At 45.5% G+C, this 14,468-nt stretch overlaps 1 protein-coding gene across 1 annotated transcript in view; it reads left to right on the top strand.

Annotated features, from left to right (window-relative positions):
• LOC119442442 (probable 4-coumarate--CoA ligase 1) overlaps positions 1 to 14,468 on the top strand; it is a 92,838-nt gene that overhangs the window by 55,360 nt on the left and 23,010 nt on the right. The window contains exon 8 of the mRNA XM_049661679.1: positions 13,392 to 13,492. Within this exon, the coding sequence (XP_049517636.1) occupies positions 13,392 to 13,492 (101 nt within the window). The remainder of the gene's footprint in view (positions 1 to 13,391; positions 13,493 to 14,468) is intronic.

Below are 14,468 nucleotides of genomic sequence, written 5' to 3'. Positions count from 1 at the left end.
GGCACTGTTGCAATGAATGACAGAGCAATAAGCAATACCACGTGCCAGGCTTCAGCGATAACTATGTCGCATTTCCGATCGTGGAAGCGCAACCGCAACTATAGCAACACGCGCGCCAATCGGCCTTTTTCACTTTACATGCTGCCCTCTACCGCAAGCAGCTGGAAACGTCTTGGAAGGGTCCTGGGGCTTTCGCCGGTTGATTAGTGAACCTGCGCCCATCGGTTGTGCGTTTCGTGGATCGCGAATAATTATTAATGGCTTCTCCGGGCCTGCATGTCCCTCCTGGAAGGCATGTAGCACTCACCAACTATATATATATATATATATATATATATATATATATATATATATATACAGGGGGTTTCAGCGAACACTGTCAAAAAATTCTAAAAGTAGTTTTTTTGAAAAAAATAGGAATTATCTTAAGGAGAAAGCTTTCAGGTTCGGCAGACGTCAGAAATTATGAGAAACATGCTAATTACATAGTTAATTAACTAAAATTGTCTAACCAACGTTTTAATTAGCGACGTTTGGCGGTTATTGCTAATGGCGAGTTTGTAGCTACGGAAATGACGATGCCATATAAGTTTTTAAAGCTGAGAAAAAGTAACTCTGTAAAGCCCTGCAGCCCGCGAAAATCAAGTATTTTTTCCCGCATGAAACCGAAACGCGGCGAACATGGTGCGCCGGAAATCTAGTGCAAACGTAACGTCCGCTGATGACGTGTTGCGGTGACTGTGGCGCCCAATTCGAAATGTCTGTGGTGATTCCCCAGGCTAGGGAGCCTCAACGCTCAGCTTAGACCACTGGCTGGCGTTATCTTTTCTTTCGTTGGTAGGGGCAAGAAAGAGGCTAGCCAACACCAACTACACGATCACCCGCTTTGGGAGCCCTGGTAGGCGTTGCCGGCAGGTTTGCTTTTTTTTTCTTTGTCTCGACCACTTCTGACGTCGCTATCTGACGAGCTAGATGTAAGGCGTCGCCATCCGTACATTTACCCGTTAGGTTCATCTGCTGTTCTTTTATAATCGCTGCGTGTTAGGAAGCGCATGAGACAAAGGAAAGGTTCGTTTGCGGAGCAAGGAAGACGTTCGCGGCAGTGGCTGCATGCTGTTAGTTCTTGTGGCTTGTAGCGCCAGTTTTACAAACGCGTTGACGTTTCCCGATAAAGTGCGTGTTTTCGGGGTTCGCGTGCGACATAGCCATTGCATTACCACTGGACTACCATTGCACTACCATAGCACTACCATTGCATTAGTAGTCCATTGGAGGATCAAGGTTTCAACGCCGCTGCGTTAATATTGTACAAATGGTCGCGCCAGCGCAACTCCAGTGCTCCGTTGCCGAGGAAGTGGACATTTTGTTGGCCTATGTGAGGGCGCAAAAGGACGCGGAGCTGGCATCGATGCTGTGTGCTGCCCAACATCCTGGCTGTCGTGTGCAAGCTCGCCCCAGTTTTGTATAATAATAATAATAATAATAATAATAATAATAATAATAATAATAATAATAATAATAATACTTTATTGACATTTGGTACAGAAACAAATACAAAATTGGCCTGCCAAAGCCTCATTGGGCTTGAAGGGCAGAGCCGACAGAAAGCAGACAACAGGAATTCATTTACCTAGGACCACTCTAGTGCAGATACATTTTTTTTCCTTTCGCGCATACATGCAGACATTAGACGCGCGTGTACAGCAGTGCATGAAGAAGAAAAAACACTGATGGTAATACATATAACGTCACCCAGCCTTACATGAGTTGACCATTCGTACATGCAATGGCAAAAAAACAATAATAGATCACCATCATATTTTCGAGGAAAAGAAAAAATTTCTAATGCCTTTAATACATCAACAGCTATGCGCAGCCTGAAATACATGGTTACCTTAAGGTTTTTGATACCGCAGCGGCATTAAACGAAGGAAAAGAATAGATATCACGGAAGAGTTAGAGATGAATGCGACGAAGCAGTTGCTTCAGCTTGAATTTTGTTTTTGCATGAAAGACACTCGGGGGTAGTTGATTAAAGCAAGACGGTATAAAGTAGCTACGAGTGCGCTTACCATATCTGGTGGAGCAGCGAATCACCCGAAAACGGTTTTTAGGTCGAAGGCAGCGTGTAGGGACGTAAGGAACTTTATACTTGTTAGACCAGAAATGCCTCAGGACAGCCGTCTCAGTCAGAAGGGCATCAAAGTTAGAGCATCGTAATGATTTAAAAAGGTCTGTTCCTGAGGGCAGTCTTAAATCATAACTAATCACTTTCAAAATTGAGAGAAGGATAGAGTTAATTCTATTTTTCCAACGATTCGCGCAGTGACCGAACGTCGTAATACCATACCGAAGAACACTATAACCTAAGGCTTGCAGTATCATTTTGCGAACTGATAGTGGCGTATAGTATCTGATAGTGTATAATGTACGAGACACTGCCCGGAGCCTTGAACAAACATACGCCAGGTGAGAATTCCAGGTGAAGTCACTGTCAAGAAGTACACCAAGGTATTTAACAGATGAAACATATGGAACAGGTGTACAAGAACACGGAGAACAAGATGAACAGTGAGCCAGCAATGGGACGCTTAAACTAACTTTTTTTAGTGGATTATGGAAACAAATGAGCTGTGTTTTAGAGACGTTTACATTAATCACATTATTGGCAAACCAGTTCATCAAGTTTATCGTAGAATCTTGCAGAAGGGAAACTGCTTCTGGGAAACGGGAATGCCGAGACAAAATGACAGTGTCGTCAGCGTATTGAAATATGCAAGTAGATACAGCCGCGGCGAGATCATTGACATATAAGTTGAAAAGAAGTGGACTTAATATTGATCCCTGGGGCACTCCGGCTTTTATAGAGGTTATATTGCTGCGGTACTGTCCTATGGATACTAACTGTGTTCTATTGTCTAAAAAATTAGCAAGTAATTTTAAAAAAGGCCCACGAAATCCGATCAATGAGAGTTTTGTTAATAATAAACTATGACACACACTATCAAAAGCTTTCCTAACATCCACGAATAGAGCACAGACAACCTGGTTGGCTTCGAAAGCAGAATTTATAAGGTCTGCAATATCTTCTAGGAGGTCCTGTGTGCCTTTACCTGGTATAAAACCATATTGCGCATTTGATATAACGTTATTAGCATCAAGGTACGTGAACATAGCTTGCAAGATATGTTTTTCCAGTATTTGAGAGATGCAAGGTAAAATGGAGATAGGACGGTAATTTTCATGCTTGTTTCGTGCAGCTCCTTTGAACAGCGGTATCACTAGGGCCTTTTTTCATTTCTTCTGGGATAAATCCAGTGTCGAGAATATGGTTGAGCAATGTTAATAACACACACTTAATAGCATTAAAGTTTCTGCGTAACTCATCTACTGAAATTCCGTCAATGCCAGGTGATTTATTACATTTTAGATTAAAAAGGATAGATTTGAGATCACATTCTGAAATAGAAGGAAGATGCGCAGATTTGCATGCGCTATATTTTAGGGTGCATACTTCGGGGTGTGGTTTAGCAACACCGGAGACACGTGAAAAGAAAGTATTAAATTCATTCGCAACACTGATTCCATCATCTGGAAAGTGTGAGAGAAGCGACAACTGGTGGCCATCGCGTTTAGATACGCCTCTTAATTCATTTATTAGAGACCACGTCTTTTTCATGTTCGAGTGAGCTTCGCTAAATTTCCCACGTAGGTGATTTCGCTTGGCCAACCGGATCATGGCGTTCACTCGATTCCTACATAGTTTAAATTTTTGTAGCAACTCAGGGTGGTTGGGAGCCCGTTTCGCTTGGGTCCACAAAAGGTCTTTTTCCTTGATTGCAGCTGATATTTGTGGCGACAACCATTTGTTCTCTTCACGGCGTAATCGTATCTTAACACAGCGGGTACATTTTTTCCTGTAGTTATCTAGTATCTGAACAAAAGAATCGTATAAATTAGCTGGGGAGACAGTGCATAATACAGAGTGCCAGTCATGCTTTGCAATACAGTCGTCAAAAAGCCTTGGATGAACAATGTAAATTTCTTTTTTTGTACTGTCTCCTTTTTGAGGATTCGAACAGTTCACAAGACTGCAACAGATAAAATAATGATCAGCGACCTTGGTTTCAACGACAGCTGCCTGTGTTATAAGATTAGAACAACGGACATTAATGTGGTCGATGCACGATTTCACCAGTCTTCCAGATAGAAATTCTTCACGTGTCGGTAGATGTATAGCCCCTTCCAAACCCCATTTCGATAGAACGTCGAGATAATCAGCAACTAGTGGCACGGCAGGGCGAAGGGTATCGATATTGATGTCGCCCAGCACAAGCACGTTGTCGTCAAAAGAATGGGATGATAGCGCTGCATCAAGTTCTGATAAGAACAATCGGACATTGCAGCATGGGGGCCGGTAGAGCGACAATACAGTTGCCGATAGCTCAGCAGCGCATAGGCGCAAAGCGACCACTTCTGCTTGCGAGAAGGAAAGCGTTAACCTTGATACCGACCATGCATCTTTTACAAATACAGCCACACCCCCTCCTCTGCGCAGTGAGCGCGTGTATGAAAACAGTTGATAACCGGGAATGGAATATGACGAAATGCAATCAGCGGAAGTATTAATTTCGGTCAGCACAAATATGTCACAAATAGACACGAAGGAAGAGATCAGTGCACAGAAATGATTCCAGTGTTTCCGGATGCTGCGGATATTAACATGGATAGCTGTGAATGCATTATTAGAACTCGAAATGAAGTGATGGGCTTCTGAAAAGCTACCAAATGAGGGTGTGTTAGAAATGCCCATATTTAGACAAGTTTCTCGAGATCCATTAGAGTATCAATGCGGACGAGAGGAGAGCCTTCCGCCTTTCTCGCCAGCACCTTTCCGTCGCGTGTCCAGACAAATTTATATTCTTTTTCCCTTCCTCTCATGCGAGCTTGACGAAACAAATCCCGATTGGCACGAGTCAAATTATCGTTGAAATACAGGCGAGGATTCGGAACCATGCCATCCAACACAAGTTTTGGGAGACCTTTGCGAGCATCCAGCCATTTTTGTTTGATTGCAACTGTGTGTGCTTGAACAATGATTGCCGGAATGCTATCCATGCGAGCTGGCAGCCTGTGAACAACTGCGACGTCCGAAGGCTGAAATTCTATCCCTAGCTTCCCTGCCACTTTGCCAAGTATTGACATGAGGTTCTCGTTGCGCTCGACGGGCAAACCATGTATCTCAAAGTTGCATCTTCTGGTAAATTGTTCAAGGGCATTGATCTCGGTGTTCATAGAGTGGATAGTTGCAGCCTGAGCAGAAACAGTTGTGGACAGTGACTCGCAATGAGCACGAAGTTCACCAAGTTCAGCTTGGTTATCTGATACAGCGTAGAGAACGGAGTCGTACTTCGTGGAGAGAAATTCGATAGACTTTTGTACTTCTCCTACAGTCTCAGCCAGCCTTTCTGCCGTGGATTTAAACACTAGCAACTCCTCTACTTTAACCACAAGCGCTCCGACTGTTGTTGTAAGCTGATCCAGTTTTTGGCTTACTGATGTCAATTGATGGGAGAACGAAGCATCACTTGTCGCCGCTCCAGATTGTTTGCAAGCCTGGCACGACCAAGCTTCACGCCTCTCAATTGACATCTTAGTGTAGGTGCCCTCAGTAACCGCGGAACAATTTTTGCCAAGGTGATACCCTCGCTTGCACAACATACACGTCAGAAATTTGCCATCCGTTGGCAGCAACTGGGAGCACAAGGCACAAATATTTGACATCTCGGTGCAGTCAGCGGCAAACAAAGAGTTTGTAAGAAAAATAGAAACAGGTCAATACGATGAGCTCACCTGCCGATTAGAAGAATAAGAAGTGGTTAGCAGCAGGTCACGGTTTGCCGCTGACTGCACAAGGGTGTGGCAGAAGCAGGATTTAAGTACACCACAGTCGACGCCAGGAGGACGAAGGCTTCAGCATCGGTGACTTCGACGGTAAGGGGGGTGACGGCACACAGCTTGAGGCGTCCACGACAGCAGCCCAGCGCATGCGTAGACGCGTATTCCGAGGCAAAAGTTGGCTCCGTATGTGGACGATCCACCCACGCACTGATACGAAGGTGACGGGGTATCCTGCCGATTAGAAGAATAAGAAGTGGTTAGCAGCAGGTCACGGTTTGCCGCTGACTGCACAAGGGTGTGGCAGAAGCAGGATTTAAGTACACCACAGTCGACGCCAGGAGGACGAAGGCTTCAGCATCGGTGACTTCGACGGTAAAGGGGGTGGCGGCACACAGCTTGAGGCGTCCACGACAGCAGCCCAGCGCATGCGTAGACGCGTATTCCGAGGCAAAAGTTGGCTCCGTATGTGGACGATCCACCCACGCACTGATACGAAGGTGACGGGGTATCCTGCCGATTAGAAGAATAAGAAGTGGTTAGCAGCAGGTCACGGTTTGCCGCTGACTGCCAAAATATCGCCAAAATCGATATTTAATCGGTTTAGGACCACTGGATCAGTCCATGCACAGAAAAGGAAGCGACCAGCCAGTGCTACCGATGATTTTGACAGCGATGTACTGACATACGTCGCTGTCAGGCCGGAAGCAAGCGTCAGGGAAATTGCCAGCGCATATGGAGCGAGCCCAGCTTCAGTTTGGAGGTCACCTTCAAGACACAGCTACCACCCATATCATGTGTGTCTTCACCAAGAGCTCACACCAAGCGACTTTCAAAAACGGCTTGATTTTTGCAAATGGTGCCTTATTCAATGCGACGAAGATCCGGAATTTCTAAACAGAGTGCTTTGGACCGACGAGGCCCAATTTTGTAGGGATTTGAATGTCAATTTGCACAACGCACATTATTGGTGCGATCAGAATCCCGACTGGCTTCGTGAGCATAAGCACCAGGAGGTGGTCAGTGAACGTATGGTGCGGCATTTATAACGGCCGTATTGTTTGTCCTTACATCATCGACGGAAACCTTACTGAAAAGAAGTACACCGAGTGCGTTTTAAAGGGCGTCGTCTCCGAGTTTGCCTCAGAGTTACCACTGGCTGCGCTGAAAAAAAAAATGTGGTTCCAGCACTACGGAGCCCCTCCGCATTTTTCTTCACCGGCTCGTAAATTCATTGACGAGTCCTTTCCCAACCAGTGGATTGGACGTGGTGGAAGGCCACCCTGGCCGCCTAGGTCACCTGATTTGTCACCCTTGAACTTCTTTCTCTGGGGATATGTTAAAAATGAGGTTTTCAAGAAGGAACCAGCCAACATCGAGGATATGAAGCAACGTGTGAGAATCTCCCTCGACAACATTTCCAGACAGATGCTTTTATCTAATGTGAACTCCATGAAAGAGCGCCTTCGTCTGTGCAACGCAATGGACGGAAAACAATTTGAGCGCATCATGTAAATATTCTGTGTTGTCGTCCAAAATGATATTACTCTCGTGGAGTGTCCGAATAGGCCTACAACCAAATGAAAGATTGAAATAAACTATATTTGTTCATTAATGTTTGTTACATTACTCAAAACTGCTAAACATAGCATGAAGTCCTAATCCTAGGCCAGTACTTACAACAAATGGGAGGGTAGCTGGTACGAAACAACGTCGCGCTACCATGCCAAGAAGTTTCCAGCTACGGATCCCTCGTTTATTTTAGCTGTCAAGCCCATACCACGTAAAAATAACTCCTGTCACAATATCAGCACCGCTGAAAAAAACTCTGCACTGTCACAAAAGCGAGGCTTTATTCTTTCAACGAAGCTAGCGTAATGTGAATGGAAATTAAAGGACTGCTTCCGGAGGAAACTGCACTGGCAGAGCACCAGGCCAGAGCCCAACAGCATCTTAAAATCGACAACTGCGTAGTTGGCGATGGCTAGACTCTTTCTTGCGTCTGCCAACGAAAGAAAAAATAACGCCAGCCGGGGTCTAAGCTGCGGGAAAAAATACTTGATTTTCACGGGCTGCAGGGCTTTACAGAGTGACTTTTTCTTTGCTTTAAAAACTGATACGGCATCGTCGTCTCAGTGGCCACAAATTCGCCATTGGCAATAACCGCCAAACGTCGCTAATTAAAAAGTTCGTTAGACAATATTAGTTAATTAACTATGTAATTCGCATGTTTCTCATAATTTCTGACGTCCGCCGAACCTGAAAGCTTGCTCCTTAAAAGAATCCCTATTTTTCTCGAAAAACCTACCTTTAGGATTTTTTGAAAGTGTTCGCTGGAACACCCGGTATATATTTATGTAAGATGAGCAGGCCTGAGTGTGTTGTTTTGTTAACAGTGCGGCCAATAAAGGCACGGTGAGTTCCGTCTGCCGAATCGGCTGCTTTACAGTTTGTTGTCGCTGACTTCTGCAGTCGCTTCTTGCTTTTTTTTAATTCTTTTTACACATTCTTTAGACATTTCGCATAAATACCAAGTCTTCGAGCGCGCAGCCTTCCGCGTCTTATTGAGCGAAGCGGTGCACTTGTTTACATGCATCAACATCTACAGCCTCAGATCGCTGTTAGCTCTGGACATTGTGGAGACGGCGCATCTTTGACATGAAATAATGTCAAAACAAAGAATAAAACAGACGTATCTGCGCATATGAGCCTGAGCCACGTTGTTTCACCGTGAGACGAGCCAGTATAGAGCGGCTGAGCCACTCAACGGCAACTGTGACCCAATTACATATATCAGGCTGTTAATTTATTACTCATTCTCGCTTTTCTTTAACTCCATCATACTTGTAGTTTGCGCGCGTCATAAGGCATTATTAGAGAAAACTGTGCTCGCATACGCGCTCATTTAGAGGGCGTGTTGTACACCGCGCGGAAAACGCGGATGCTATCGCTGACACCGTTGGTATGCCTGAGCGAGGCAGTTGTTTATGCTGCTGTACCGAATGTACCGTCTCGTGTTTCACGTTTGACGCAGAGGTAAACAGTCCATATCAGGAATTAAGAAATGTATTAGCATGGGAACACGTACAAACCCATGGATCCATACCTGCCGTGGTTGCTTAGGCGCTATGGGGTTGGGATGCTAAGCGGGAGGTCGCGGGATCGAATCCCGGCCACGGCGGCCGCATTTCGATGGAGGCGAAATGCGGAAACACCCGTGTACTAGGATTTAGGGGCATGTTAAAAAACCCCAGGTGGTCCAAATTATTCCGGAGTCCCCTACTGCGGCGTGCCTAATAATCAGATTGGTTTTCGCGCGTAAAACCCCAAAATTTATTTTATGTTAACCCATCCACCTACGTTGCGAAAGCGACCGGCATGCAGCCTACAGGAACGGTGCTGTACGCGCTGTTGGCACAGTGGGCACGGCGCTGTGTCGCCGCTTATTGTGTACGCCCGTGCGAAGGGAAGAGTAGTTTGTTTCAAATTGCTAAGGCCAGAACTGAACTATAGAAGCCGTTTCCTTCGTCCTAACTTGCTTACTTTTCAGTTCAGGTCCGCCGGAAGCGGGTGCACGAACTTGACGGCGCCAGGCCTAGCCTTAGCATAACAGGATCAATATTGGCTCAAACTTCATGCGCATGGCTTGAGAAGCTTGTGAATTTTAACTTCGTAGGCATGTTTAACTCACTTCCAGAGAGATTAATTATATATACAAGCGAAGGAGTGGCGGCTATCGCGTTGTCAGTTCGACGGCCAATCGCGCGGGGTTCGGTCGAACGATGGTCGGCACGCTGATTTAATTGGTGCCGTCGACGAGAAAGCCTATCACAGTATACGACAACTTAAGCCCGTCGCTTGCGTGTTGTAGGCATGGTATAAAATGGTCTCAGTGCTGTGCCGAATAGTCGGCCTATACGTTGGCGTGAGCGTCTTGTCGGTCTGGTATCGACTGTTACGGTGCCTTAAATAAATACGTGAAGTCAAGCACACGCTGCCACTGTAAGGACAAAAGCTGCAAGAAGACTTCGTAAGCAACGTGATGTGTTTAAGTGTCGTCCAACTATAACGCAGGGGTTTATCGATGAATTTGTCATTATAGTCATCAATGCAAGGCGGCAATCACGTGGTTTCCTGGGCAGTCCGGACGAAGCCCTCGCCGCTTTCTGTTTTAAAGTGGTGTCGCAGTCTTACGCTACGCACGTCTTCGGCATGCACCGACTTCGAGCTACCAGTGGAGTTTCAATGCGGCACACGGCACGAGTGTTTGCATTAGTGCGCGTGTCCGCTTTTTTTTCGAAGGACTTACCCCGAGATACAGTGGCTAGATACTAGCCATTGCATCTCGTGGCTCGGGTACAGTGGCTATATTCTATCCACTGTACCCGAGATGGGGCCGCGTGGCCGCGCGCGCGACCCTTCCAGAACGTTTTGCAACTAATCCGCCGTGAGAAAAGCGGAATCGCTCCAAGGAGACAAAACGCGACCGTCTATGTTCAAGCTTGGCGCTGCTTTCGCCGGCGGAATCTTGAGCTTGCCTCATCTATGTGATTTTGGCCATGCATAAGTGTTTGTGGTTCTCGCTTTTCAAAAGAAGGTTTCAATACTTCGAATCCGCTGCATTCGGTTTTTGGAATGCGAGGACCCGGAAATTCAACTCTTATGCATAAAACAGACACGCACTCAGGGAAAGTACGTTAAATTGTTTGAAATTAGCAAAAAATATCTTTAGTGGCGGATGTCTGTTTCCACGATAAACGAGTTTTCTTTTTTTTTCCTTGCAATAAAAGGGGGGTAGGGCCCCCGGTAAAGTGATTAATGTGACTAAGTTATCTTTTCGACTACTGCGTGGCTTGTGAACTATTTCCGCGTTGCAGCAGAATGTATTCACATACTTAACCAATGACCCAATGTTTGCTGTAGCTAAACGATACCTAATAAACAGCTGAGAAGTTGTGAGCAGTTATAGCAAACAAAGAAATGATGCGTTAGAATACCTAAACTCTTGGGTGCGTCTTTTCGTCCAGAAAAGTATTTTGTATAAAGTGCGCAGGAACGTTAGGTTTAGGGTTTGACGCTTGAAAGACTTCGTTTGCGGGATGAAATAAATGTGCACAAAAATTTGCTCAAAATAAACACCTCGCACGGGCGTTTAAGGACGCTCCAAAATTGCTCATTCACACCAGCCATGCGGTGAATAAACATTCTCTAGGAAGCTTTAATCACTGATTTGTAATAATTAAAATATAGCTGAGGCGAAATTTATCATGGAGCCCTTCGTTATTGGTGCTTCTGAATCTTGCATGTACACAGAGCTCGAGGAACCTACATACCTTCATAACCACGTCCTCCATTCTGAATTAGCTTCCTTGAATGTGCGCTGTGGAAACTAGCGCCGCCTTGTTTGCACTCTGTTGTGTCAACGCATCACGAGGATATATACAGTGAAAGCTACAGCTCTAGACCATTGTTGTCCAATATTTGGGAATATATAATGTGTAGTCAGAAGCCCAGTTGGTATTTAAATTGTGATTAGAGAAGGAAAAAATCACTGCCCTAGCGCTCCCTACAGATGGTTAACCAATGAACCTAAAACGTGTGGCCCAGGTGCTTATTGCTTGGTTGATTCCGACGGTTCATTAACGGCTTTCTCATTTATTGGATTGGTTATTGGTTACGTCTTCGTGTTTCTTAATGATGTTACACACACGTTCGGCTGGAACGGAGAGAACGACGTCACTGACGGTCTGCTCGCACTCCTCCGTTGTCGCTTGCGTTTGATGTCTTGCCCGCCATTGCCGTTTGCGATTTTTCAAAATTAGTATGCTTCAAAATTAAATCTGTCCGTCACGTAAGACAATGAACGGATCATATCCACGTAAACGCGGGCTCCTCATTACGACGACAGAAGAGAAATGAAATTCTACGCTGGAATGATGAGCGGGCAAGAGAGCCAGCTGTTGAAGACGACGAACGCGGGAGCAGTGTCACGAGAGCGTTCGCGCGGTTGCGCTGAGGGGCGCCAACGAGCCAGCTATGGAAGAAGAAGACGACGCTCGAGCCATTGCTGATGATGATAGTTTATGCGCACTTCGGGCTGACCGATTTTGGTTTCGCCTAGCCATACACAACGTCGTCGTGAAAAGTATATGCTGAAGACTTGTTGAGAATACGCGTCGCTCTGGAAAGAAAGACAGGGAAAGTCTGTCAGATAGAAAGTAAAGTTAGAGTAGCCTTGCATGCTGCTACAGACAAATATGTCTAAAGATAAATAAAAGAAGAAAATAATGTAGTTGAAATAAATAATAAACGGCGGAATTAATCCCACGGGGACTGTTAACGGTTATGTGATTAGAATTCAAGCAATGTAGCGACACACCGTATTGATGAAGTCATGCTTATTTATGACCTAGCTGTAATGGTCATTCCGAGAGTTTCCCTCTTACAGCTATATACGATAGTCACTGCCTCCGCTATCAGCCACATTTTTGTGACACTCGCTTGCGAAAGTCGCCAATGAGCCCGATAGCGTGACGACGACGACGCAGTGTCGATGGTGGAAATACGAAGACGGTATGGGGGTATGACGGCGACAGCTTGACGACAACGAGATGACAATTCATAAATGACGACGATAGTTTAACGAGGACAGCGTGATGACGCCGATATGAAGATAATGGGATGACTACCAGTTCAGGACGACAACAGCGTGAAGACGACGGTATGACGACAACCGGATGACAAAGCTGGAATGACGATGACGCAATTACGATGATGGCATGACAACGGCGGCGTAATCACCATAAAATGACGACAGCATATAATTACGATAGAATGAACATGACAGAATGACCTTAATTTAAGAACGAAGGCAGTGTAATTACGACGACAATTGAGACAATGGGTTGACGTTCCTGAATTGACGAGGGTGTTCAAACGACAGCATGGTGACGATGGCACAAAGACAACGATATGATGACGATGGTAGGAAGAGAGCCGGATGACGACGAAGTTGAAATAAAGACAATGTAACGACCACCACGGCATCACGATGAAGCTATGACAACGAATGCATGAAGACTATGACGATGACGGCATGACCGACTGCACGACGAGAATCGGACGACAAAGCTGGAATGACGACGATACAACAACAACGACGACATCACGACCACATACCTAGTGGCTCAAGATATAGGGCAACTCAGGCTACTGTGTCGGCGTAGGAGGCATGACGAAGACGGCACGACGAGAGTTAAATAACGAAGCTTGAATGATGGCAATCGAATGACCATGACGACATCCCAACCATGAGCATGACGACAATGATATGACGACGACTGTCATGACGATGGCTTGATAGATAGATAGATAGATAGATAGATAGATAGATAGATAGATAGATAGATAGATAGATAGATAGATAGATAGATAGATGCTGAAGTAGGCTGAGAATGCTAATCGCATTAAAATGATCGTGCCTGTCTTTGCAGCTTATGGTATGACAGAACTAACCGGGGGCGCCGCCTCTTCGACACCACAACTTGATGACCTCAAGAGCGTGGGCCGGCCACTACCGTTCATCGAGATCAAAGTAAGTAAAATATTCCCACATGCATAGCTACCTTTAGCGTGAGGTCATGCTAAAAATCCTGAAAACTTTGTCGCACCCAAGGCTCCGGTGTCGTGTTTGCGAATGTAGAGTCGCGCGTTTCGAGTGTGAATGCTCATGCGCCTTGCGTGCAGAGAGATTGGCCCGGCCGCAATTGAAGAGCATACCTCATAGGGCTCGCCTGCGCACGACGCGCATGCTCCAAGCGCGAAATACCCTGTCCATGTGCGTCAACGTGGCGCGAGGATTGATCAACGCCAGACGCGGGTGCCCTCTGTGGTTCTACTGGCAGTAATGGTGCCGGCATACAGGTCGCGAAATGTATAACGCAAAGTGTGCCAAAACATGCTTGATCAGAATGCTTAATCAGAATGTTTTAAAAAAAGCAGAAAAGAATTTTAAATCAAAATACTGCCAAATAAACCAACAATTCAGTTTGAGATAGTTTTGGCAGACTAAAACAGCAAATGTTTAGTTTTTTTTCGATTTTACAATATATTAGTTGGTTCTTTGTGACCCTTAATGGTCCAATGCTTCTGGCACAAGAAATGGCAGGCCTGTGCAAGGCTTCGCGCAACTATTAGGTCGTACGGAATGACGTTGCTCACTTGAGCATGCCGGGTTCGTCCGAGATTTTGTCAGTAAGCATTTCTATGCCTACCCAACGAGGAAACTCATCCGTCCGTCTGTCACGCGTAAGGCAAATAGCTACAAAGAAATTAATGCAAAAGGAAATAAATTCGAAAACAAAAAAGTCGCAGTTTTGCCCGAAAGGTGAAGCATCGATTGAAATAGCAAATTAGTGGACAACTATACGAAGTAAGGATAGTAGTGTTATCGGCCGTGTAAACTTGGTAACACAGGCATACAAACTAAATTAACAAGCATGGTATCACGCACGCACAAGCAAATATGAACGCATCTCACTCGATGACCGCAGAAACTCACTGTCAGAATG

This window comes from Dermacentor silvarum, chromosome 1 (genome assembly GCF_013339745.2).
Source record: "Dermacentor silvarum isolate Dsil-2018 chromosome 1, BIME_Dsil_1.4, whole genome shotgun sequence".
Classification (NCBI taxonomy): Eukaryota; Metazoa; Arthropoda; class Arachnida; order Ixodida; family Ixodidae; genus Dermacentor; species Dermacentor silvarum.
The sequence above is the reverse complement of the archived record's forward strand: the minus strand, read 5'-3'. Positions and strand labels throughout refer to the sequence as shown.